Source organism: Chenopodium album, chromosome 24 (assembly GCF_948465745.1).
Source record: "Chenopodium album chromosome 24, dcCheAlbu1.1, whole genome shotgun sequence".
NCBI classification, from domain to species: domain Eukaryota; kingdom Viridiplantae; phylum Streptophyta; class Magnoliopsida; order Caryophyllales; family Amaranthaceae; genus Chenopodium; species Chenopodium album.
The window spans coordinates 14,131,298-14,158,673 of NC_137857.1; the positions used below are offsets into that span (position 1 = coordinate 14,131,298).

At 37.0% G+C, this 27,376-nt stretch overlaps 5 protein-coding genes across 5 annotated transcripts; 2 read left to right on the forward strand and 3 right to left on the reverse strand.

The window, feature by feature from the left end:
* Window positions 1-602: 602 nt before the first annotated feature.
* LOC145610581 (uncharacterized) lies at window positions 603-2,468 on the reverse strand. Its single transcript, XM_081665893.1, has one exon. It carries the CDS (start codon window positions 2,466-2,468, stop codon window positions 603-605), a length of 1,866 nt encoding a protein of 621 aa, XP_081522019.1.
* A 183-nt stretch (window positions 2,469-2,651) lies between these two features.
* LOC145610583 (uncharacterized) lies at window positions 2,652-4,181 on the reverse strand. The gene has a single exon (XM_081665894.1). It carries the CDS (start codon window positions 4,179-4,181, stop codon window positions 2,652-2,654), a length of 1,530 nt encoding a protein of 509 aa, XP_081522020.1.
* A 2,255-nt stretch (window positions 4,182-6,436) lies between these two features.
* Window positions 6,437-9,805, forward strand: LOC145612474 ((R)-mandelonitrile lyase-like). Its single transcript, XM_081667840.1, has 3 exons — window positions 6,437-6,713; window positions 7,954-9,466; window positions 9,562-9,805. Exons 1-3 carry the CDS (start codon window positions 6,581-6,583, stop codon window positions 9,599-9,601), a joined length of 1,686 nt encoding a protein of 561 aa, XP_081523966.1. The 5' UTR covers window positions 6,437-6,580; the 3' UTR covers window positions 9,602-9,805.
* Window positions 9,806-13,012: 3,207 nt separating this feature from the next.
* LOC145611296 (D-3-phosphoglycerate dehydrogenase 1, chloroplastic-like) lies at window positions 13,013-20,231 on the forward strand. The gene is made up of 5 exons (XM_081666609.1): window positions 13,013-13,847; window positions 18,314-18,690; window positions 18,789-18,899; window positions 18,989-19,084; window positions 19,191-20,231. The coding sequence occupies exons 1-5, from the start codon at window positions 13,181-13,183 to the stop codon at window positions 19,860-19,862; spliced, it is 1,923 nt and encodes a 640-aa protein (XP_081522735.1). The 5' UTR covers window positions 13,013-13,180; the 3' UTR covers window positions 19,863-20,231.
* A 426-nt stretch (window positions 20,232-20,657) lies between these two features.
* On the reverse strand, window positions 20,658-24,829 carry LOC145611160 (uncharacterized). The gene is made up of 2 exons (XM_081666439.1): window positions 21,648-24,829; window positions 20,658-21,340 (listed from the first exon to the last, which is right to left on the reverse strand). The coding sequence occupies exons 1-2, from the start codon at window positions 24,628-24,630 to the stop codon at window positions 20,991-20,993; spliced, it is 3,333 nt and encodes a 1,110-aa protein (XP_081522565.1). The 5' UTR covers window positions 24,631-24,829; the 3' UTR covers window positions 20,658-20,990.
* Window positions 24,830-27,376: the final 2,547 nt, after the last annotated feature.

A 27,376-nucleotide genomic window follows, 5' to 3' on the forward strand; every position in this document is an offset into this window, starting at 1 on the left:
TATGTATGCTAGATCTCTTCGTTCTTCTACGGTATCCAGGTCATGTGAAAGCTCCTCGTTGTTGCGCTCAGGTGTCATTAAGCCGTATCTAGCTGTTGGTGTAGTGATTTCCGTGGGTAACACGGCTTCACATCCGTAGACCAACGAGAAAGGTGTTTTGCCCGTTGCGGTTCTAGGTGTGGTTCTGTTGGCCCAAAGGATTCTTGGTAACTCTTCTGCCCACTTACCCTTCTTATCTTTCAGCTTCTTTTTCAAGGATCCAATGATGACCTTGTTGCTAGATTCAGCTTGCCCGTTTGCTTGAGGATACCTGGGCGTCGAAGTGACCAACGTAATGTTCCATTTGTCGCAGAAATTTCTGGTTGGGGCACTTATGAACTGGGACCCGTTGTCACAAACTATTTCAGATGGAACTCCAAACCTGCAGATTATGTTAGTCCAGATAAAATTGATAACTTCTTTGTCCCTGACTTGCTGGAACGCACCTGCTTCAATCCACTTAGAAAAGTAGTCTGTTAGAGCTAACATGTAGACCTTTTGGCCTGGCGCGACAGGTAGTTTACCTACTATATCCATACCCCACCTCATGAACGGCCAAGGTGTTAGAGTGGGATGTAAAGGCATAGAGGGTTTGTGAGTGATACCTGAATGTCGCTGACAGCTGTCACATTTGCGTACATACCTATGAGCGTCTCTCGTAGGCTTGGCCAATAGTATCCATATGCTAGTATCCTGTTGGATAAAGTTCGTCTGGCTGAATGAGCTCTGCATTCCCCATCGTGGAAATCTTTCAGGATTTGCTCATAGCCATCTTCCTTTATACAGCGTTGCAGGATATCTCTGGTGGATTTCTTGAACAGGACACCTTGTATGACCGTGTATCTGCTAGCTTTAAACCTTAGTGCTCTTGCTTCAGCTTTGTTTTCAGGTTGTATGTCGCGCTCCAGATAGTCAAGTATGGGTTGCATCCAACTGGTTGGGTTGGTAACAGGTGCAACAAAGTTGGGTTCCTCTGGTTCAACCTTAATGGTTTGGCTTTGGGCAGGAACGGATGTTTCCAGGTTGTCTGGATCTGGTTTTACAGGTTCTGGGATGCTAGGTTTAGGTGGTGGGCTGGCTGTATCCACGGCAGGAGCTAACAAATGGATGAGAGGGATGGAGGAGAATTTGGATTTTCCTAAGGCTGATCCCAAATTGGCTAGGGCATCTGCTTGCGTGTTTCTATCCCTAGGTATTTGCTTTATGGTGAAAGTTGGGAACTTGGTTGCTAAGGATTTAGCGAAGTCTAGGTACAGAACCATTTTGGAGTCTTTGGCTGTGAATTCACCATTCTTCTGGCTTGCTACTAGGAGGGAGTCGCAGAACACTTGTAGATTGGTGACACCTAGATCCTTCGCAAGATTCATACCTGCAATCAAAGCCTCATACTCTGCTTCATTGTTAGTAGCTTTAAAATTACAGCAAATAGCTTGTACCATCATGTCCCCCTGTGGCGACTTCAGCACAACGCCAAGACCTGCACCTCGAAAGTTAGAAGAGCCATCAACATAAAGTGTCCATGTACCTGGGTTTACGATTTGGTTAATTTGCTCAAATTCTAAGGCTGCCTGTTGTTCAAGGTCGGGGCTGAAGTCAGCCACAAAGTCGGCTAGTGCTTGTGATTTTATGCCTGTTCTTGGTTCATATGTGATACCAAATCCACTAAGCTCGATTGCCCATTTGCTCATTCGACCTGTTAACTCTGGTCTGCGCAAAACAGCCTGGTCTGGGCTAGCTTCAATTCCTCGCTGAGTAACTATATAGCCCAGGAACTTACCTGCAGCTACTCCGAACGAGCATTTGGATGGGTTCAGCTTCATCTGGTACTTCCGGAGGATGCTGAAGGCTTCTTCTAGATGACTCACATGATCAGCTGCTTGCTTGGACTTGACTAGCATGTCGTCGATGTAGACTTCCATAGTGTCCCCCAGCTGGTCTTTAAACATTCTGTTAACTAGCCGCTGATAGGTTGAACCTGCATTCTTTAGACCGAAGGGCATTACTTTGTAGCAGTATATTCCTTTATCTGTCATGAAAGCCGTCTTTTCTTGGTCCTCCGGGTGCATCAGTATCTGGTTGTAGCCGGAATATGCGTCCATGAACGTGAAGAGCTCGTGGCCTGCTGTAACGTCTACCATTGAATCTATATAGGGGAGAGGAAACGGGTCTTTGGGGCACGCTTTGTTCAAATCTGTGAAGTCGATGCAGACCCTCCAGGTTCCGTTCTTCTTGCTAACTACAACCACGTTAGCTAACCAATCCGGATATTTGACTTCTCTTATCTTCCCAGTATCTAGCAGCTTCTGGACTTCTTCATTAATGATTTGGTTACGCTCCGGGGCGAATTTTCTCCTCTTCTGCTTTACTGGTCTTACACTGGGATCCACGTTTAGCTTGTGCGTAATTATCTCAGGGTTGATTCCTTTCATATCTTGATGTGACCATGCGAAGCAATCTGAATTCTCTTTGAGGCACTTGATGATAACATCTTTCTGTTCTGCTGCCAATGCCGCGCCAATCTTGACTTTCTGCTCTGGCTTTGACTCATCCAGCACAACTTCATCTAATTGTAACTCATCTGGACGCTTGGGTGCTGGATTTTTCTGTAATTGCTAGATGGCGGGGCCATGGGGTTTTAGGGCGAGCTGGTAGCATTCTCGCGCTTGCCTCCTATCCCCTTCGACTACTGCTACCCCCCATGGGCTTGGGAATTTAAGCAGTTGGTGATAGGTTGATGGAATAGCTTTCATTTTATGGATCCACGGGGTTCCCACTATAACATTGTAGGCGGTTTTGCAGTCTATCACATAGAATTTGTGCATCATATTAACCCCTTTGAGCAGCGTTGGAAGCTGGATTTCTCCTAAGGAATTCATAGGTTCACCATTGAACCCAACTAGTACCGTAGACCTCTTGATTATATCTGACTCCTTGAAACCGGCTTGACCTAAGGCATCTTTGAAAATTATATTGGCTGAGCTTCCATTATCTACCAGTACTCTCTTCATCTTGCAATGACCCGCATGGAGGGAAAGCACCAGGAAGTCATGGTGCTCGGGCTCGTTGAACCTGCTCTCATCGAAAACGACTGCCATATCATCTAGCTTCTTTTCTTCGCTACTTGGATAGGTTTGGGGAATGCTGGATGTTGAGGTACCGATTCTTGAGATACGCTTTGCGCTGGAATAAGTCAAACCGCTGATGCTAGATCCTCCTGATATTGCTTGAATCACGACACCCGGTGTTGGCGAAGCTGGCGGTCCTGACTGGGTTTCAAGCTTGATTTCAGGTCCCTTTCCTTTTTTCCCGAGGAGATCCTTTAGGTACCCTTTCTTTAGTAGCCAGGCTACTTCTCTTTTGAGACTGTTACATTCGTCAGTCCTATGCCCATGGTCTCCGTGGTATTCACACCACTTTGATTTGTCTTTCTGATGCTCAGGTTTATCACTCTTCCTGGGCCATCTAACAGGTGGCCCAATATCCTTGAGGTTGTTTACTATCCCTAACACATCGGTGCTGAAACCATACGAGCTGACATCTGGGTGGTACTCTAATGCTGGCCTGCTGGAGCCCTCACCTGTTCCTGGTTCAGATATATTGTTGACGTTGCTACGCCTTGGCTGCCAGCTACTTTGCCTGGTTCCGGGGTTCTGATTGTTGAAAGACTGGTTCCCCGTATACCCTGACGGTCTTCTTTCGACCCAGCTTCGGGCATGCTCATCCTCTTCTACACGGACTTCGGCCATTGCCCTGGTTCTAACCTCTTCGAATGAGGAACACGGGTACCTTGTCAGCTCATAATACAACCTGGATCTGTAATTGAGACCCTTTCGAAAAGCTTCAATGGCAGTTGAGTGGTCACAATTTTTTATACTGACCATTTCCCGATTGAACCTGTCCCAGTACTGCCGGGTCGTCTCGTTTTGCTTCTGAACGATTCGATACAGGTCACTGCTCTGCTTATCTAGCTCTCGGCTAGTGGCGAATTGCTGGTAGAATTTGTTAACCAAACTGGAGAAGCTGGCGATGGAACCTGGCTTAAGGTTAATAAGCCACTGGAGCGTAGGTCCTGATAAGGTAGCGCCAAAGGACTTGCACATGGTGGGTTCAATTAGTTCCCACGGTATGGATAACTGCCACATTTTCTACTTGTACTGAGCCACATGATCTTGAGGGTCGGTGGTCCCATCGTACATCTTTGAAAAAGAAGGGATGCTTAATTTTGTGGGGATGCGCACTTTTGCTATTTCCTCCACAAAGGGGGATTCGGCGAATCCATCACGAGATTCATAGGCTACGGGTTTGGGAGCACCTGGTAGCCGGGTCAGGAGCTTCATCATCTTCCGATTCTGAGCCTTGATAACAGCAACTTCTCTAGCCATAGGGTTAGGGTCCCCACCACATTGCTCCTCATTATTGCGAGATACTTCTCTCTCGTCTTCTTCTTCAGACTCATCAGAGGACACCAGGGTGAATTGGGGTATATCATCAATTTTTACCCTCTTCTTTTTGTTGCTCCTGACAGATTCGAGCTCTCTAGATAGCTTTTCTAAGGACGCTTCAGATTCAGCTTTAAGCCTCGCCAAGGTGGCTTGAGATTCTTCTTCTAGCTTCCGGCTCCGCTCAATAGAGGCTTTCAGCTCATCGCGCAGTTGCTCGATTAACGCGTTTGCATTTGGATCTGGATCTTCTCCTATGATGAAAGGCGGACCAATTTATCTAACTGTATCCCCACAGACGGCGCCAAACTGTTTTGGTCAAAAAACTGATCTCCAGGTTCGACCTGGGTTGCGATAATTACAGCTAGATTGCAAGGACGAAATTGGCTAAGCTAGAATCAATCAAGAACGAAAAAGGGAGAAAGGGGGAGAAGACACACGAGATGGTGACGCAGAAAACCCCAAGAACAAGGGTAAAAACTGCGGGTGGCTATGAGTCCACCAATCCACTAGATATTCAAGGTTTACAGGTTACAATGTTAATAGCAATTCAATCAGATGAACAATAAGTTTCTTGAAATATTTTGTAACTATAGCTATATTATTTGTGATGATCCTTCTAAGATAATCCCCTGTTCTTTATATGCTATTTTCGCCTTCTAAGTTCCCTTCAACGGCACTCTTTGACTGCTCCTAGAATCACTGGGTTGAGGGTTGGAGTGGTTCCTCCTTTTTCTCCGTCTCTCCTGGTCAAAGGCTTCTTCAATTTGAACTGGTCTTCTCCAACGGCTAATTCGTAGAAGGTGGCTCCTATTTACTCGGGCAAAGACTTGGTTCAAAGATTCTGGGGAATATTCTTCAAGGCTGCTTCCAGCTTACTTAGCTATTGGACGTCAACTTCATAGCTATAGGGAACCTGTGCTTCGTTTGACCTGTAACCTGCAACTTGACTACCTGTAGAACATATGAATTTACAGGTGAAAATTCTAGCATAACACTCTACTCATAATTTCATTACCCAATACAAGTACCAATCCACTGAACTTTTCGTGAATTTCATTCAACCAAAGTATTTCTCACTCCTCTGTCCTCTGCGAGCTTCAATCAACATCAAATTAAAAATGGCGATTTTGTCTCATCCTTGCCTCATATTCACCTCCATCGACCTCCACATATTCAGCTTCTACGTTGCTCTGGTGGAGAATTTACGGCGGAGAGCGGAGGAGGTGCGGCTTTCAACAACCCGACGCTAAATTTGGGCAGCCATGGAGGACATTGGAAGAGAGAGAAAGAGAGAATTTTGGGGGTTGAGATTGGTGATGAGTGGTCTAACTTTAGAAGAAGAATTAAAAATATATACTACCTCCGTTAACGGTTATTTGCAACATATACTATAAATGGATGCTAACTATTATGTGCAACAAATGTTTTTTTTTCCTTTTTAGGTAATCAATTCTATTTATCTCTCTCCTCATCACATGCACCCAACTTTTCCTCTCTCCATTTTACTCTCACAAACAAATTTTGTCTAGGATTCCGCAAACACCCCCTTTGTTGCAAATAATAGTTAACGGAGGAAGTATAAAAAAATATTGTGGCTGGCCGTACGGTGTGGCCAACCATACATGAAACTTTGTGTGTTGCCAATATGAAAGATCCTTTTAAAAATTGTAAAATTAGGGCTCCTTCTATATTTTATGTCAGGTCGAGTTGTGCCATGCCGTGCCATATGCTGGTCTCACTAGGTGAATGACCCATTGACCCCCATTCAGGCATTCACAACCAAAAAACAAAAGAGAATCTACGAAGTTCAAAACACTTGTAAAACGCGGGTTAATTGCACAGAAACAGACAAACCAAGGATATGAAAGACGGTTAAGATTACAACATTCTTTTGATCATCATTATAAAATCTTACACCAAAACCAATTTCTAACCGAATTTCTAGCGACACCCACTACCTCCTTCTCCCTCTTTCTCTCTCTTTCTTCCCTTCTCTCTCTCTCTGACTGACCTCTGCAACTCCATAGCTGCATATTTGGGTTACCCATTTTCGTTTTCTTTAATACCCATTTCTCTCTTCTTCAAGAAAACACCAAGAAATGGATGGATTTCACAAGAAAATGGCGGAAATGGAGATACCCAGATTGTATTATGGCGAAATTTTCAGTAGATTGCTCGTAATTTTGATCTTCCTTACTTTGTTTGGGTGTAGTAGTGCACAACCTCAAGAGGGTATGTTTGAAATTCTCTGCTTAAGCTTTAATTTCACTATTTTGTTTATGCACATTACCTTTTCGATGAAATGCTTCTGAAAGAACTCTTTTGTTTCCAAGATTTCTGGGTTTCAATTTTGGGTACCCTTTTTCTTGGGGTACGCTTTTTATGCATGTAATTTTTCAGTTAATTTTTCAATTTTCTTACTGTTTTAGCTTGCTATATTTATTCTGAGTGTTGTAGTTGATGCATTACATTGAAACATGCTGTATAATTCATGGCTTACAACTGTTGTGTTGCTTATTTACATGCTTGGTAATCATAATTCTAAAAAAAATTCTGGTTTTGGTTTTTGGTCTATTAGTAAATTAGTGTTTGAATATCACTACAACTGTTATGTTGCTTATTTCATTTCTGGAGAGAAGTGATTATTGCTTCGTTCTTCCTATTATTCAGCAGTTGTAATGTTAATATCATTAATTGTGTAATTTTCAATTTTGGGAAAAATCTTAAGTTTTAGTTTCAAGAAGATTGTGAAAATGTGTATGAAAGTTCTGATATACTAAGAGGGGTTAAACTTTCTGTGCAATTTTAATCAATTTCTTTTGCAATTTACTTCAATTGATCTGATTAACAATTTTAGAATGTATGGGAAAAACTATTGGATGGTTCAGAAATCTGACCCTAGAAAGCTAGCAGCAGAAAGGGCTAGGCGACCCTAATCTTAGTTTCAGTTTCTGTTTCTGTTTCCCTTTGACTTAGATATCAAAGAATCATTTAGCGATTTATTACACAGTCTGTTGTGTGGAATTTTAATTGCAGTTACATCAGATAGTGTTCTGAGCTTACATTTTTCTATGATTCTGTTATCAATTGGCCTGTCCAGTATATTATGCTAAAACGTAACTGGACTAGGTTGGTGGATTAATGGAAGGAAGACTAAGTAGTCATTGCTTTGTATAAAGATATGCATATAGAGTTAGATATGATCATCCTTTGCCTGTCAACAACCTGTACAAAAAAACTGAGAAACTTTATGTTCAACAATTTGTATCTAGCTGAATTATAAAGACATAATCAATTAGCCAATTTGTTATGCTGTGTAGTATGCTATACTTTTTTAGTACATTTCTTGATTAGTTTAATAGAGATTCGCATAAATTTTTTGAGTGCTTGTATGCATAATTCTTACAATGGAAAAGGGTTTTGTGGTCTTCCAGTACATAAATTTCTGATGCAAATTTATCGTCCTCTGTAGCTCCTGCCTATCTTCGATTTACTGCAAATGCTACTGAATTCCCTGTGGAAGACTATTATGATTATATAATTGTTGGAGGTGGAACAGCTGGATGTCCATTGGCAGCTACCTTGTCACAGAATTATAAGGTACTGCTGCTGGAACGAGGAGGAGTACCATATGGGATTCCAAACTTGATGACCCAAGAAGGCTTCTTGGCCACCATTTTGGAGATCGATACATTTGATTCTCCTGCACAAGCATTTACTTCAGAGGAGGGTGTGCCCAATACTCGTGGTCGGGTTCTTGGTGGAAGCAGTGTTATAAATGCTGGATTTTATAGCAGAGCTGATCAAGAGTTCTATGCCAAATCTGGCCTGCCTTGGGATTTGAGAATGGTGAATCAGTCTTATGAATGGGTGGAGAATGCTATTGTGTTCAGACCTGACTTAAGAAGTTGGCAATCTTCTGTAAGAGATGGCTTGTTAGAAGCTGGGGTGAGTCCATATAATGATTTCAGTTTAGAACATGTTTTAGGAACAAAAATTGGTGGCTCCACATTCGATAGCTCTGGCCGAAGACATAGTGCTGCAGACCTTTTGAATTATGGAACAGCTTCAAATATAAAGGTAGCTGTCCATGCAAATGTCGAGAGGATTATACTTGCCACATCTTCTCCAGCTGACAGCTCAAAATTGTCAGCAATCGGAGTGGTGTACCGTGATACACGGGGGCATTACCATCATGCAATGGTGCGTGGTCAGGGAGAGGTTATTCTTTCAGCTGGAGCCATTGGGAGCCCTCAGCTTCTTTTACTCAGCGGAATCGGCTCAAGGCCATACCTGTCATCTTGGGGTATTCCAGTTTCCCATCACTCTCCTTATGTTGGCCAATTTCTCTATGACAACCCAAGAAATGGAATATCAATTGTGCCTCCAACACCTTTAGAACATTCACTTATTCAAGTTGTGGGCATCACTGAATCAGGAGCGTACCTGGAAGCTGCATCAAATGTAATCCCCTTTGCTGCCCTTACCCATCCTGCTTTTGCACGGTCACCAACTTCTCCTCTTTATCTTACTGTGGCCACAATTATGGAGAAAATTTCTGGTCCAGTTTCATCTGGTTCACTTCGGCTGGCATCCACTGATGTTAGGCTCAATCCAAGCATCAGGTTTAACTATTTTAGTGACCCAAAAGACCTGGATTTGTGCATAGTTGGCATGCGTAAGATAGGGGACATTCTAAGAACCAGGTCCATGGAAGATTTTAAGTTTACATGGGCTGGAGGTAGAGACTTCAGATTTCTAGGACCTGCACTACCCACAGACCTATCAGATGACACACTAATGGGTGAATTTTGTCGCCGGACTGTGAGCACTATATGGCATTACCATGGTGGCTGCGTTGTTGGGAAGGTTGTGGACACTGAACTTCGGGTGATTGGTGTCAATGCGCTCAGAATCATTGATGGGTCAATATTAACAGTGTCTCCGGGAACTAATCCTCAAGCCACCCTTTTGATGCTTGGCAGGTACGTGAAGTGGCTGTAAACTAATTATTAAAGCTTTAGATTTTCAACTGGTGTGTAATGTTCTTAACTACTATAGTGTCTATTTTCTTTGCCAGATATATGGGACTTAAGTTGCTTCAAGAACGAACAAGATAAATGTCCGTTGTGGTAGCCATAGCCAATCCAAGCAATAGTAGATGCACATCATTTGTTCCTTCAATATACACAGCAAAGTGCTGGTGTATGATTCTTTTATGCTTATTTTTTTGTTCATAGTTGGTAGATGTATGAAAAATTGTTTCGTTAGCTGCACTGACAGTAGAATACAGAGGCTGTACATATATAGGAGTTGTTTCTATATAGAGCACCATTGTGCCCACAATTTGGGTCATCTGAAAGTTTTATGGGATACTATCCAAGTATCCATACATCTAGATTTTGATCATTACATATGAATGACAACCCCAACTTACGATTGACTTCTCTTCTTGCATCTCGTTTTGCCCATTTCTTCTCTTCTGTTCATTGATTTTTATGTCTTCTTGATCTCAAAGCTAACAGTAGTTTGCGGCGGTCAGACATGCTGCATCTGGATGTGATTTGAATACATATGTGTCAAGCTATGTGATTAAGGTCAGAAAACAGTGAACATCTAACATTCTGAAAATTTATATAGCAAATTAATTGGAGCCTCGCTTCATTGGCGAACTAGATCAGCAATTGTATTTCAAGTTAGAGGTCTTTAAGTTCTAGCTTTCAGAGGAATTAGAATGCAGCAGTCGTAGTATCAATGATTGTGGGATCAAAAAAACTCATCTGTTTTCAGATAAACATAGTATATCCAAAAATAGTCATTAAAGTGGTAATTTTGGTCTTGTTTTGTTTGCTTTATTTCCACTTCAGGTTATTGACTTATTTCACACAAGTTCAAATAAGGCTGTATAAATTCATTCACCTTCAGACAAATTCATTGAAATATGTTCAAATAATATAAATTCAGACAAACATCAAATGAATCAAGATACTAAAAATGTTTATGTACAATAATAATATTCAACCTGCTACTTTTTTCCTGAGTTGTAGGCCTAATATTGATGTCTTGCAATGATAGCATTGTAGGTGGCACAAAGTAATTCATGTATATTTTGATGTAGGACCTTGACTTTAGTTTAATGTAGGGCCTTAACTTTAAGCACTTGATAAAGAGACGTACAAGAACCCTTCCTAAAAGTACTGAACATTATGCACTAGTCCATACAAGCTAATTGAAAAGCATGGTGGCCAATTAAAGAGAAATTTCTTTCAAGGATTTTTATGTATGGACCCTCAATATTTTTAAATTAGCTCTAATTATTATTGTAATATAATCATTCATAATTCTTGCAACTACTTAATTACTATTTCTTTCTTTCTATTCACATCTTTTCAAAATTTCTTCAATCTTTCATTTAATTAACTAGTGAGTAGCCCGGGCGTTGCACCGGATTGCTACTATTGTAGACGTGCAATTGATAAATTTTTTAAAAAAACTTTTAAAAATTGGATAATATTTATTATTGTCAAACTAATTAAAATTGAGTTTTTTTTTTTTTTAAAGTATATTTTATTTTAATTGAATCTTGTGGTTTGCACTTATATAACTTTTTTTACATATTGATAATATATTTGATAAGTGGCTTAGATGGTGAAATGGTTATTTTTGTTGTAAGAAATTGAGGGTTCGATCCCCCTTATCCTTATGTTTTTATATTCAATGATGTAGGTTGCTTGGGTGATGTGGCATTGTTTGAGGGATGATGTGGCATCATGAGACATTGGGAAGATGACGTGGCGCAACAAAAAAGGGACTGCGTGGCACATCGACGTTCTTAGGAACGCCTTTTAATATATATAGTATAGATGTTTGAAGGTCACCTCTTTTTCTTTATGTTTTATTACCATAGCCAGGCCAGAATCAAATTGCTTTTTTTTTCTTTTTTTTTTTTAACAAAATCGAATTGCTACTTTATTTTAAATTGAAACAATATTACTCAAAAAAAAAAAAAAAAAAAAACCCCATTTTCCCTCCACAATAATATAAGTTGTAAATTTTCCTTTTAAAAAAAAATATACGTTGTAAATAAAAAATGCTTTTATTATAAAAAATATTTAATGTTAAAACCATTATAAATTAGACAAAGATTACATGTTTTTACTTTTGTTTTTAAAGGGTGTGTCTAATTTAGTTTCCACATTACCACATCCTATTGTTTGGGCCGAACTAAAATTATTTTACTGATTTGAACTTATTTTTACTTTACTGAAATTATTATTTTTTTTTTTACTAAATATTAATGTTTGGTGATAAGAACACGACCTAAGATATTCACCTAATTTTCACTTATATGAACTTATTTGAACTTAACTGAACTTAACTTAACTTATTGACTTATTAAAACTTATTTTAGTTGTAATTTGAAGTTGGGCAACCCTAATCAGAACTTATTTTTCCTGAACAGAATTTATCTGAACTTATTTTTCCTGAACTGAACTAATTTTAACTAATCTGAACTTGTTAAACCTGAAATAAGTGAAAATAAGTTGAACAGATTAGACCCTAAGAGTGTGTTCTATTCACCTGATTTTCACTGATCTGAACTTATCTTAACTTATCTAATCTTATCTGAATTTATTTGAACTTATCTGAACTTATTAGATATTAAAACTTATTTTAGTTGTAATTTGTACTTGGGTAACCCTTATCAGGACTTATCAAACCTGATCTGAACTTTTTACACCTGAAATAAGTGAAAATAAGGTGAACAGAACATACCCTAAGTTATACTTCGTATTTGACTTCTAGTTTTAATTTCCCAACCATCTATGGCATATTGGCATTATAATCTTTTTTCTATGCGTAGTAGAACTTTTGTTTATTTATCTCATTCAAGAAAATAATTACTTAATTCTCATAAATAAAGTCTAACAAATAATGAGACAAGATCAAAAAGATTTGATTAGATGTTCTTATTTCCATTTATATTTCAGTTACATAGTGTTTCATTGTCTCTATCTTATAGTTACAGTTTGACCTTTACGGTCTTTAATGTATACTTCCTCCATTTTTTTTATAGTTGCAAAACTTCCCTAAAATTAAAATATCATAATAGTTTCAAGACACCGTAAAAGAAAGATTTTTATGGTGAAAATTGTACAATTACCTTTAATTAAAACATATGGCCCACTTGATTATATTCCTAACAATCTTTTAACTCCATTTTATGTGTAAAATAACATGTGAGGTCCACTTTACTTAAGTATCGTGATAAAGTGTGTGTTGCAACTATAAAAAAAACGAAAGAAGTATCTTTGACCCCATTATCAAGAACACTAGACATAGCAAGTGAACCCATCCATATATTAAGTCACAAGTTTCATTAGATACGAAGTACTTCAATTCATACCTTAAAATATAGGAGGATGATACCTTTCATTAAAGTTAGAAGATACCCACTTCATCGAGTTTTTACCCACCACCATTCTTTAATCATACATGTGGACCCCACCTCCATCCTTCAAATATAGCCCCAAAATTAGATCTCCCAAAAGTTGGTGAATTAACAACAATTAAAATCTCACCTCTCACCCCATTTTTACATTAATTTCAGAAACTCCCTCTTTTCCCTTCATATTTTAATTTCATTTTCTCCTTCAATCAATCATCAACATTTTTCATTCTTTATTACCCCAAAAAAAATGGCTACATCTGCTAAAACTTCATCAATATTTACATCCCTCAAAAACCAAAAACAACCAAAGAATTCAAGATTTCATGAAAACAATACTAATAATCTCTCTTTTCTCAACAATTCATCCTCAAAAAACTTTCTTAAGCTCTCTTACACAAAATCAAAGCATAATAATCTCAACCTAGTAACAAAAAACGCCCTCAACACAAACACCCTAGATGCAACATCCCCCGTGTCGACGAAACCTAAAGAACCTTCGGTTCTAAACAATGGGACGGGTTCGCTACAGAAGCGAACCCGTCCCATGATCCTGGTCTCCGAGAAACTCGGAGAAGCAGGACTCGCGGTTCTACGCGAGTTTGGTGAGGTAGACTGTATATATGATCTTACTCCGGATGATCTGTGCAAGAATATATCAAAGTACGACGCGCTGATCGTAAGGAGTGGGACGAAGGTGAATAGAGCGGTGTTCGAAGCGGCGAAAGGGGGGTTGAAGGTGGTGGGAAGAGCAGGGGTTGGGATTGATAATGTGGATCTTCAAGCAGCGACGGAGCATGGGAGTTTAGTAGTGAATGCACCGACGGCTAATACTATTGCGGCTGCTGAACATGGGATTGCTTTGCTCACTTCTATGGCTAGGAATGTTGCTCAAGCTGATGCTTCCCTGAAAGCTGGTATAATTCTGTTTTTGGACCCACCTTTATTTCTCTGTTTATTTTTCTTGATTTCTTACCTTTTTTGTGATCTCACCTCAGAATTTTCACCTTATTTGTATTTGTGGGTTGGTCATATGTCGTTTTTGGATTAGATTAATAATTATAATTATCAAAGGAATAGTAATTAAAAACAAAAACTTTTGTGTACAGGCGTGCAAAAAGTTTATAATAATATTAGTGTAAATCGAATAGTTTAAAGGTAATATTTAGCTAATTTAAGGTGATATTTAACTTTAACATAATACTTGTATGATTTTCATGTAAATAGACCATGAAATGGGTATAAGGATAATTTGGTTACTAATTGATTCTTACTCCTTAAAAGAGATCAATATAACTTTATATTAGGATGGAGGGTGTCCAAGTATATACGAAGGATCTATTATATACAACAATTATATCTATTCAAAAAAAAAAAAATATACAACAATTATATGTCATGCGATAATTAAGGAATCAAAAAATATTTAAGGAATTTCACTAGATATGTAAGGGTGTTTTAGTAAATTTATATTGATGAAGTTTCTTCAATTGACTTGTTGAACATTTAAGAGTTGATTATGTACTTTTAAAACCAAACTAGTGTGATGTCCGGCCATTGCACCGGTTTACTACTTTGATTAAATTATTTCTTTATGAAATATGTTATCATTTTTTTTGACAAAATGAAATATATTATCATCGATTATGTATGTTATGCATAAATGTTACAAATAATGTTACTAATTGATAAAGAGTATAGATTGATAATTGTTTGTGAAATGTTGATTTTATTCCTCTTATTTTTTTTTTCAAACTGCTTATCTCGTATTTCCTTTTTAATTGATGCATTTCATTTATAGTTATATTTATATGTATAGATGACATCAATTGTTATTGACTAAGGTGGTAAGGAAGTAGTTCTTGTTTCCTTGAGGTCTAGTGTTCGAAACCCATAAAAAAACTCTTTAATAATAGGTGGAATGATTTGTTAATTAGTATTGACGTGTCATTAAGTGATGATGTGGCTTGATTCTATGAGAGGGGAATGACATGGCACATAAACAATTTTAGGAACGTTTTTTAATATATAAGTATGGATGATATATATTTGTTGTACATATAAAAGTTAGAAGGTTCTTTAAAAAAACATTAAATTAAAGAAGAATTTGGGGCTTACCATTGATAAAAATTGATGGCCGCCCCTAAGTTTTAATATGGTGGCTAGGTTTGTAGAGAGAGAACAGAAAAAAATTATAGGGTTTTTGAAGAGAGAGAATTTGAGAGTAAACAGACTTAATTGTATCCAACTACTGTATCATCTCACTTTTACCCAAAAAAAGAAAAAAAAAAAAAAATAATAATAATAATAATAATAATAATAATAATAATAATAAGTAACAGAGGGAGCTTAAGTTTAGACCTGATTAATACTTCTATAAAAGTTTTTGAGTACATTCTTAAACAAATTCTATAAAAAATACCTCACCTATGAATAGCATTATACTTCTAATCAAAGGTAAAGACAGAATGAGTTGGTCAAATTTAAAAATATACTATTTTTTGACAAAAACTTTAATTAAGGGTCTGTTTTGATTTACTGAAATGAGCTGAACTGAACTGGACTGAATAGAGCTGAAATGAATTGTTATGAGAGAAGGAAATTAGGAACTGAACTGATTGGAGCTGAGCTTAACTAAAATTAAGATGAAGAGAACAGGCCCTAAGTTATGATTGATGGGTAACCTAGTAAACATGTTATATGAGACATGTGTAATTGTTATATTGATTTGGAAATTTTATTTGAAATATTTATTAATTTATGTATTGAATTAAAGTTTTTAAAAGATATAAAAATGATATTAATTTACTTATTTTATGTCTCTTAAGTTCAGATAAATGAAATTACCCTAAAAAAGTTTTAATAATTTTAGATAAGTTCATTTAAGCAAAAATCAGGTGAATAGAACACAACTGATGTGTTATTGTGTTAATGCAAAATTGTGATAATTATTATCTTGAATTTTGTATTAATTAATCGTTTGAAAGTTTGATATAATGAAAATATACACCATGACCAATCTCATTAAAGTTTATTTAATAATTAATATAATATTAAAATATAAGAGCAAAATTAATACGTAAATAGTGCAAAATTTGTTCAAATATAGAGAGAATAGTAAACTACATGATTTGACTTATAGTACAAAATGACCTGACTCGCTATTGACCCTATAAAATGTGACCTTCTGACTCAACCTGCAATCAACCCGCCCAATAAAAGGTCTATTGCAAACAATACGAGACGGAGTAAAAAAGGAAAAGAAATAGAGGTCAGAAAGACCATAATAACATACGGATTTTTACGGAGTAATGAAATTGCCAAAGTGCTCCACCCTATTTTGTTCTCCACTAAACTGTTTAAAATTGGTATTTCTGTTTTCGAAACGGCGAAAACTAAAGGCAGCTCATCAATATGTGGGCCTTGTGGGCAGTCCAGAGTCCAGAACGAGTGGCCCATTAACTACTTTTCCTCTTTTGTTTTTATTGATCAGACATCAATTTAACATTGAATTAAAGCAGTACAGTATTTGAGAATTTAATGTCTAAATTTGGTTGTTAGATCTTATTTTCAACACCCGAGGAAAACTAGATCTTGTCCTTTCCTAATTATTGTGCTCATATTCTGTATCTGGTCATTTGATTGCATCTTATAACTTGTTCATTTTAACTAAGATATGATAAGAATTTTTAATAAGGTATGGTTTAGTACTTTGATCCGATTTGATTTTTAAATTAGTTTAAAAATTTTACAGTATAATTATACTAAGGGCCTGTTCATATTTACTTAATTTCAATTCAGTTCAGTTCCGTTCAGCTCTAATCAGTTCAGTTCAGTTCAGCTTCAATCAGTTCAGTTCAGCTCAGCTCAGCTCTTAATTTCCTTCTCTCATAAAATATTCATTTCAGCTCAATTCAGTTGAGTTCCAATCAGTTCAGTTCAGCTCAGTTCAGTTCAGCTCAGTTCAGTAAATGTGAACAAGCCCTAAGAGTTTTGAAAAAAAAAATTGGAAAAATTAACACCCGTAGTTTCAACTATGATTGGTCTTCTTTACAAGATTTCAACTATTGATTAATCCAAATCGGTCATAACTTTAGGGGAGTCCTTAAAATGGTCCCTAACATATTTTAAACTAGTTTGACCAGTTAATAGTGCTACATTTCTTGTTTTCATTAGGTGTAATTAAAAAAACTTATCTCATGGGTACCTTACATTTTACATACGTTTTTGCAGAGAGGACATATTATACAAATATAAAGAACATAAAATTGTAGTGAAAAGAACATACTATTAAAATGTAATGAACATATACCTAAAGTAAGAAATAGCTTATTTGCACCAAAAAATAGTGAAAAGAACATATGTTCTTTAATTGTCAGTGTATTGTAATTTTATTTGTGACATAATGTTCATTATTGCTCATTGTGAAATATTTTTTGATTTTTTTTTTAAAATAAAGTGGATATATATATATATAAATAATGCATGTTCATTACATAATATTATCATTATTAATATTACAGGTGTTCTTTAGATATTTTTAAAAAAAAATTAAAAATTAAAAAAGACACATGAAATTAGATATTTTTTACCGAATATATGTTCTGTAAAAACAACTATATGTTCTTTCCGTGTTATTTGTTGTACCAAGCAAGGTGCAGACTGTGTTGCGTTAAAATTTTCACTCTTAACACCCATCCCCTCCCAATTTTCCATTACACCATCTTCATGTTAATATTTATTTTAAAATGGACCACTAACAATTCAATATGTGAAAATTTTAACCAATATACCTAGTAATTTTAAACTTAGGGACTATTTTAAGGAGGACACCCCAAATGTTGGGACTGCCATAAGTAAATTATAGTTGATGTTGTTTAAAAAAAATGTCCATAGTTAGGACCAGTGATGTCAATCTTTCCAAATTAAAATCTTGTTCTTTGTAGGATCATGATCATCTCAAAATGACATGCTACTTTTTATGTTACTACCTTAATTGACAGATTCAATCATGGAACCTATCAAAATTTAACCTAATGCATGGTTGATAATTAAATTGTAAAATTTTAAAGGTTGAAAGATATTTATGGTATTTTAAGTCAAATTCTCAGTTATGACCTCTTATCAAATGAAACTTGTTACTTAGTAATGGCAGAGCACCCTAGTACATATAAGAATTCAAGTTCAAAAGACAATACAACAAATTAAATAATCATTTGTTATTGTAGCCTGCTAGTAAGACATTAGCAATGTCATATTTGTGTAAGATCATTGTTGTCGAGCTATACTAGCCTTATTGGGGTAACTATGCGACCCAAATATGATATATCCAATATTAGCAATTTAGCATAAAGGCATGAATCTAACACTTAAAAATCTTCAGGGATATGGGGAAGGAGCAAGTATGTAGGTGTGTCTTTAGTGGGGAAAACATTGGCTGTGATGGGATTTGGGAAGGTCGGATCAGAAGTTGCAAGACGAGCAAAAGGTCTAGGCATGCACGTTATTGCCCACGATCCTTATGCTCCGGCAGACAGAGCACGTGCAGTTGGTGTTGAGTTGGTTTCCTTCGACCAGGCCATCTCCACTGCTGACTTTATCTCCCTCCATATGCCTCTTACTCCAACAACTAAGAAAGTCTTCAATGATACCACCTTTTCTAAGATGAAGAAAGGTGCGCGTCTCATTAATGTTGCTAGGGGTGGTGTCATTGATGAAGATGCTTTGGTTAGGGCTCTTGACAGCGGCATAGTTGCTCAGGTAAAAACCTGTCTTATCAATTATTGAATGAATGATCCTGGTCTACCTATACTATGGATTGACTAACAGCTGATTATTTTGCTGTACTAAATGAACAGGCAGCACTTGATGTGTTCGCGGAGGAGCCCCCAGCCAAGGATAGCAAATTGGTGCAGCATGAAAATGTTACCGTCACACCTCATCTAGGAGCCAGCACCAAAGAAGCTCAGGTTAGTCTTTTTTGAGAATGTATTTCCAATTTAACACTTTTCTTCACAAAAAATAATCTGCATTTATCCACACCCCTGAAATCAATCAGGAAGGAGTGGCTATTGAAATAGCAGAAGCTGTTATCGGAGCATTGAATGGGGAACTCTCGGCAACTGCTGTGAATGCACCAATGGTTCCTGCTGAGGTATTTGATGAACCAAGAACAGAATTCATCTTAGATTGAAACAGAAAAGTAGGGGAAAAAAATCCGTCTTATTGTTGAGCTTTTCTAAGGACTAGTTTTGCTGCAGGTTTTATCAGAACTAGCTCCTTACGTCCAGTTAGCTGAGAAGCTAGGGAGACTAGCAGTGCAGCTGGTGGATGGAGGAAGCGGGATCCAGACAATCAAAGTGTCGTACAGCACAGCAAGAGGCCCAGATGACCTTGATACTAGACTCCTCAGAGCAATGATCACCAAAGGTATTATTGAGCCAATCTCTGATATGCACATCAACCTTGTCAATGCAGATTTCACTGCCAAGCAGAAGGGTCTCCGCATTAGTGAGGAGCGTGTTTCTGTGAATTCATCCCCTGAAAACCCAATCGACTCTATCCAAATTCAAATTCCAAGTGTACAATCCAAATTCGAGAGTACCATCACAGAGAAAGGGGATATAAGCATCGAAGGAAAAGTTAAGGATGGAATTCCCCATTTGACACGTGTTGGGACTTTCGCAGTGGATGTAAGTCTCGAAGGGAACATTATCCTTTGCAGGCAAGTTGATCAACCAGGCATGATTGGCAAAGTAGGGATTATTCTTGCTGACCATAACGTGAACGTGAACTTTATGAGTGTTGGGAGGACTAGCAAGAAGCAGAAGGCTATAATGGCAATTGGTGTGGATGAAGAACCTGAAGAAGATGCTCTCAGGAAGATAGGCCAAGTTCCAGCTGTCGAAGAGTTTGTGTTCCTTAAACTTTAGGAAGCTTCAGAGTGTAGGAAGAGATCATAGAATAAAGGCTGGCTTCTGCATAATATTCAGAAGCGATATGCTAATTATATCAGATCAATACTCAGCTCAGGGTTTCTGATCTCCCCTTATGTGTGTGTTAGTAATAATATTTCAGAAACTTATACTCTTTATTGGGCTAATAATATGTTTTAGTACCATTAGTCCCCCACCCCAGGGAAAAAACGAATTTTGTGTGTTGAATCTTTGATGTATGAGCTCGAGTTGAAGTTAGCTTCATGCAACTATGTAATTGGTAAGGTCCTTGTTTGGTTACAAATATAAATGCAGCAAGTTGGTTTTGGGTGTAATATATATCAAGAGTTAAGAGCCTAAATATATACATCTACAAAAGTTTCACTGCCAAAATTAGAAAACAGCTTAGAACAAGCCCAACAAGGGAATGAAGTGACTACATGGGTTGTGTTTTTTGCTGGGAGAAAATCATTTTATTAGACTATTGCTCTTCCAATCTTACTCTGTTTAATTTGTAAAAGGGATGAATATATTCTTCAGTCTATTGATATAAGTTCTTGGTGGAAAATATTCTTCTTCATAACGAAAGCAATGCTACATTTTTCTCCCTACCCTCGCCTTCTTCCTCTCCTCTTTTTCATCCTCTTCCCTTCATTTTTTTTATACTTTTCTAACTAATTTAATAAAGGATTTAATTGAAGGAAATTGAAGTATCAAACAAGTTCACATTGAAATATGTACTTTCAATTGAAGATGATATATAGTTGAATATGTTTTCCTTTGAACCGAATCATTCGGGATGATTGAATTAGGAAGTGCTCAAATACAATGCGATGGAGGGTCCATGAGTTTTACACCACTGACACCACTCAGCAGATAACTAGAGATGTAAGTTGCTGCACTAGCAAACCATCAGACCATACAGAGCAGTAATAATCAATTTTTAAGAAAAACTGCTACAGAAACAAATTAGAGCTAAATGAACTAGAGGACCTCTTATGATGCATTAAATATACACTTATACAGAAGGGTGACATCCATCGTCGTCCAAGACCACCATCGAAAAAGAAGAAAGCAGATTGGCAGAACAAGGAGAGTTAGAATAAAGAAACCTGAACAAAGCTACTAAGATTTCTTCCATCTTGCAGTATGGTTGGTGTCTTCTAATTGCTTCACAACATCTCTCATGGTCGGTCGTTTGCATGGATCTCTTTCTGTGCACTTGAGAGCTATAGAAAGTACGTCATATACTTGTTCCATGATCTCAGAATCCACAAATTCCTCACGAAGGGCTTCATCAATCACATGATCGATCTGCTCAGAACAGTCCAAAGCTGACCTGATCCATCCAACTATATCCATTCCCTCAGGGAATGATGCATCTACTGCCTTCTTTCTGGTTAACAGTTCAAGCAATACAACCCCATAGCTATATACATCCGACTCTGTACTTCTCTTTGTTGCATAAGCATTTTCTGTACAATTAACACGAGGAAAAAATAGTCTTATCAGCTGTTCAGCATTCTTAGCTTAAAGGCTATATTTTTATAATGATGTTTGGGAAAAAAAATGAATATTTAATCTAAGGGTGCTTCGTAGAGTTGTAGTCATCCCTTCATAGAGAGATAAATTTTTTTTCAGGAAGGATAAGCAGAAAAAAGTATTTTTATAAAAAAGTTGATAGGCAAAGTGTGAACTAACACTTGAGAAAGAGTCTTGGAACAGTCCAAAATAGAAGAGCAACAAGATAATAGGGAAAAAGCAGAAGCCTAGAAGTGGTACCTGGTGCAATATAGCCGGTTGTTCCAGAAATTGCAAGAGATTGAACTGAAGTTGGTGATTGATCTAAAAGCTTAGCAATGCCAAAGTCAGAGATATGAGGCTCTAATTCTGAGTCCAAAAGTATGTTTTCAGGCTTGATATCACGGTGTATGATAGCAGGAATACAATCAAAATGAAGGTATGCCAATCCATGTGCCATTCCAAGAGCTATCTTGTATCGTATATCCCATAGCAATAAAAGAGGATCCGTCTGCTGAAGAACATCACGAAGGCTTCCGTTTTCCATGTATTTATAGAGTATCAGACCATAACCCTTCCTCAACCAAAAACCTTCCAATTTGACTAAATTTCGATGCCTGATTTTCCCAAGTGTCTGCACTTCTCTAACCATACTCTCATTTGCACCAGTCTGACCACCAAAATCAAGCTTCTTGACAGCATAGACATCTTCTGGAGCCAATGAGGCTTTGTAGACAGTTCCATGAGCTCCTCTCCCAACGGCATATTTGTCATTCAGATTTTCAGTAGCCTCCATGATTTTGCTGAGCAGGAAGGATGTACCTTCTTGATTTGATAATTCAACGTCTTCTTTCTGTCTTCCTTGACTTCTGACACAGATATAACAAATGAAAAGGGCAAGAAGCACCACAAAGAGCAATGATCCAAGAGCTATTATTGCTATGTGAATACTGTCCAGGCAACTCTTAGAGCTCTTCCTCCCTATCCCATCATCACATGGCTTAATGTATCTTTGTGCTGTGCAATTAGAATCCGTGGCATGAGAGCAGTCAACACAAAGTGCAGAATTTCCCAAGAACGATGATGGCGATATGTTCAACAGGTTCGAAAGTTTTGAGGGTATTGGACCAGAGAACAGATTGTATGAGACATTAAGCTCAACCAAAGAAGGCATATTACCAAGAGTTGCCAAAGATCCTGATAGATTGTTGTGAGACACATCCAGCTGCTGTAGATTGGCTAATCCCCCCAAAGAAGAAGGTAATTCACCGGTTAGCTTATTGTTACTAAGATTTAAAGTGTATTTCAAATTTGTCAACAAACCGATTGAAGAAGGAATCTCTCCTCCGAATAAATTGCCACCAAGTTGAAGTTCTGAGAGCATTCGGAGTTCTGATAGAAAAGGAGGAATTCCTCCAGTAAAACTATTCTCTCTTAAATCCAAGGTAGATATGGCTTCCCAGCTTCTTAGGGCCGGTGGAATCGACCCATTCAAGGAATTGAAAGCCACATCAAACTGAAGCAACTTATTCCAGTTCCCAAGCTGGGGTGGCAATGATCCTCCCAAATGATTGTGAGATAGGTTCACTGCCTGAAGATTTGTCAAGTTTCCAAGCTCTGGTGGCAAAAATCCAGAAAGCTTGTTCAATGACAAATTGATTGTGGTGATATTACGACAACTCCCAAGGCTCGGTGGCACTTTCCCGTGAATATTATTTTCACTCAAGTCCATGAAATTGAGGCTGTGATACTCAGCAAATTCAGGAAGCCTCCCTGCCAGGTTATTTTGTTCAAGTCTTAACCTAGTCAAACTTGAGCAACTTCCAATATCAGGAGGTATGCTACCACTTAGCATATTTTGACCCAAATTAAGAACCTTAAGCTGTTTACCAAAACAAAGGTGAGGAGGAATTTCACCAGTGAATTTGTTGTTTGTGAATTCAATCTGCACCAAACTATTATTGATCCCCAAACCTCGTGGTATGATCCCAGAAAAATGGTTCTCATGTAAAGAGATGTTCTTGAGATTCTTCATCTTCGCCAGTTCCTGAGGCAGCTCCCCTGATAAGTTGTTGCTATAAATAATAACATCCTTAAGGGTCTGAATTTTCCAAATACTAAGTGGAAACTCTCCTGACAGTCGATTCTCAAACAATTCAAGGTTGCTTAATTTACTTAAAGACCCCAATTCACTAGGAATCTCACCCTCGAGTTTGTTCTCTTTCAGTTGTAATTCAGTCAAGGACCTACAGTTCCCAAGTTCCGGAGGTATCTTCCCTGACAGAGAGTTCTCTGCAAGGTACAGTTTAGAAAGTTTGGAAAGCTGACCTAATGAAGCCGGGATCTCACCCGTTAAGTGATTATTTACTACAGCAAAAAGCTCCAGATTGCTGCAGTTACCCAAGCCATGAGGTATACCACCACGAAATTTATTAAATGACAAAACGAGCTCCATCAAATTCTCACAACTACCAGAACCTAAGGGAATGGTACCTTCCAACTTGTTTCTGCTAACATCTAGATAGACCAAATTAAGGTTATTTAGACTCTCAGGCAATACACCCACCAGCTGATTATCATTCAAATAGACAGCTTCAAGGGAAGAACAATTTCCTAGGGAAGAAGGTATAATGCCAGATAACTGATTGTCATAAAGATAAAGAGAATTTAGTTCACTAGCATTGCCAATATTGGAAGGAATAGAACCAGTAAGCTTGTTATCATTCAGAAAGAGTGACTGCAAATGTGGGATCCGAAACAACGATTCCGGAATCCGAGATGTTAAAGAGTTGCTAAACAAGCTAAGACCCAATAAGTTATGCAATTTTCCAAAGGTTTCAGGAATTTCACCAGTGAAATTGTTATTTGAAAGGTCCAAATACTCAAGAAGACTACAATTGGAGATCTCAGCAGGAATATCACCAGAAAAAGAGTTATAACCAAGATCAATAGTATTCAAATGAGATAATTGACCAATTTCTGGGCCTAAAATCCCAGAAATCCCAAAATTTGACAAGTTGAGAGAAACTACATGATGGGTTTTGTCACATTGAACACCAACCCATGAACATGAGCTAAAATTGGAAGAAACCCAGTTGAATTTCACTGAATTTGGAACAACCCAATTAGCTAAAAGTGATGTTAAAGCCTTTTCATCTGAACTCACAGAAAATGCAGTTCTAAACAAAAAAGACATGAAAAATGACAATAAAACAGTGTAAATGAAGCTCTTAACTTCTGCCATTACAAGTTTTACAACTATAACTAGGAAATTAAAAGATAGAGAAGAAAAATACCAACTTTGAAGGGTGAAATGTTTGGAAATTACTTCATTTGGAACATGATAATAGAACCCACCAGAAAAATTACGCCTTTTTACTAAACATGTTAATAGCAAGTACAGAAAAAATTAATTGAATAGTGAACAAAGGCAGTATAAAAAGTCGAAGTGTTAAAGAGGAAGAATAACTGAATAATGAATAATGTGTTTTTGATACCGAGTAGTATAAATTCCACGCGGTTTCAAACTTTCAATATTCAGTGTCCACTAGCCACGGTCTTTGTCCTAGTGCATTACTACTGCAGGAAAGTTTGGTGTGAACAAGTATGAACTCTACTATTTTATTAGCTTTTTATTTGACTATTCATCCACTGAATTAATTTACTTTGGTCACTTTACATTCGTGTGTTGTTTGGTGAGTACTTGTTTGGTTGTATAATCTATGATACGGTAAATATTTCCTCTGTTTCTTCAATTAAAAAAAAAAAAAAATGTACCTAGCACTGCAAAACGGTTTGACAGTTTGGGTTCGGTTCGATTTGAAATCGGTTCGGTATTAAATCGAGTCTGTTTAAAATCGGTTTAAATATTTCGTGGGTCGGTTTCAGTTTGGTATAAATAGTTATCGGTTCGATTCGGTTTCGGTTTATTCTCCAACGGTTTTAATTCGGTTCGGGTTGTAAACAGTTTGGTTAGTAAACAGTTCGGTGCAGACGGGTTGCGGTTAGTTAACGGTTCGGTATAAACGGTTTTTATCCCGGTTCAAACAGTTCGGGTTGGAAACAGTTTCGGGTTAGAAATAGTTCGGTTTTTTTTCGGTTCAGTTTATAACTAGTTCGGTTCTTTTTCGGTTCAATTTAAAACTGGTTCGCTTCTTTTTCAGTTTAGTTTATAACTACTCCCTCCGTGTTTTTTTAAGTGATACATATTCCATTTCCGATCGTGTTTTTTTTAAGTGATACATTTCCTTTTTTGGCAAAACAATACATTAAAATATTATATCTCTCTCCTCTCATGGTCCCCACCCAAACCCACTACTACTTTTTTATTATATTTTTCCTCTCACATATATCTATATCTATATCTATACTTCTATACTTTAGTATTTAAAAAGCGAAACCACAATCTCCTATATGACACATGTCATCATAATTCACCCATATGCCACATAACACAACAATTAATATTACCTCTTTATACTCCTTTTTAAAGTAAAAGATAAAATAAAATGTTATTGAATGCTAAAGTCTTTATGCATTCCTAACTTGCAAATTTGAGTAAGAAATGGAGTGTTCCATTAGTGTTTCATTTTCACTATAAAAAAAAGTTGTACTCCTCTTTATACCCCTTTTAATGTAAAAGTTAAAATAAAAAATTATTTAATGTTAAAATCTTTATGTATTCCTAACTTGCAAATTATAAGTAAGAAAATTAAGCAAATTATTATAAAAAAATCACCGACACATACAACAAAAATAAGTAACACATTTCAAGAAAAATAAAAGGAGCTTCAACCCGTTCGTTGAACGGGCCAAAATGCTAGTTACTTTTTAATAAACTATGAACCCCACTATCTTTCTTTAACAATTTTTTTAATACTCCACTACCCCACTTACCTCTTATTTTATTTAAGTCAATTAAATTGCCTAAAACTATGTGCCGGTCAATATGTATCACTTAAAAAAACACGGAGGGACTAGTAGGTTCTTTTTCGGTTCACTTTATAACTAGTTCTGTTCTTTAATGCTCGATCGGTAGTAAACATGTGTGCATAATTAAATTTCATTTAAAACACCTTTTTACTTGATTTTAATATTCTCTTTATAGTAAGCACGCAGTTTGTAGCCGATTCGTTTATAAGTGATCTGGTTCATAAACGATTCGGTTTGCAAGCGGTTCGGTTTATAAACGGTTCGTTTTATACACAGTTCAGTGCAAACGAGTTGCGGGTTGTTAACGGTTCGGTGTAAACGGTTTTTATACCGGTTCAAACGGTTTCAGGTAAGAAACTATTCAGTTCTTTTTTGGTTCGGTTTGATTTCACTTCGGTTTAGAACTGGTTCGTTCATTAACGGGTTCAGTTATTATACGATGTAACGTTATTCGGATCGGTTCGATTTCGGGTTCATTCACATACGGTTCGGGTCGGTTTTCGGTTTCATAAAAACGGTTTTAAATCGGTTCGATTCTCATTTGGGTCGGTTCGTTTCGGACAAATAAACGGTTTCGGTTTGAAATTTGAGCACTAAGTGTACCACTTTAATAGATAGACTTAGTTTTGTGCCTCGTACGATACTCGAGTTGTTGTTGAATTTAGTGATAATTATGTTATACGAATTTTCTATTCATGGATTAATAATTACTTGTCAATCATACTTGTAAAATAAAAAATATAGTAGTATTGCCATAAAGATATGGGTGGTTTTAGGAAAGAGTTTGGCCTATTGAGTAGTTCTTGAAAGTAACGGAAGTAGCATGGTAAGAGCAATTAGAATAAGGCACTGTTTGGAAACAATAATTTCATTTCAAATTCTACATTTCAATTCTGGAAATTGAAATCCTTGCTTTCAATTCCAAATTACTTGTTTGGGAAAACAATAATTTTAAAACCAGAATTTCAGAGTATCCATTGTATTTGGCAATACTTTAGAATTTTAATAACAAATTAATTGATTTAACTAATAATCAGTGTATAAAAATCATCAATTTT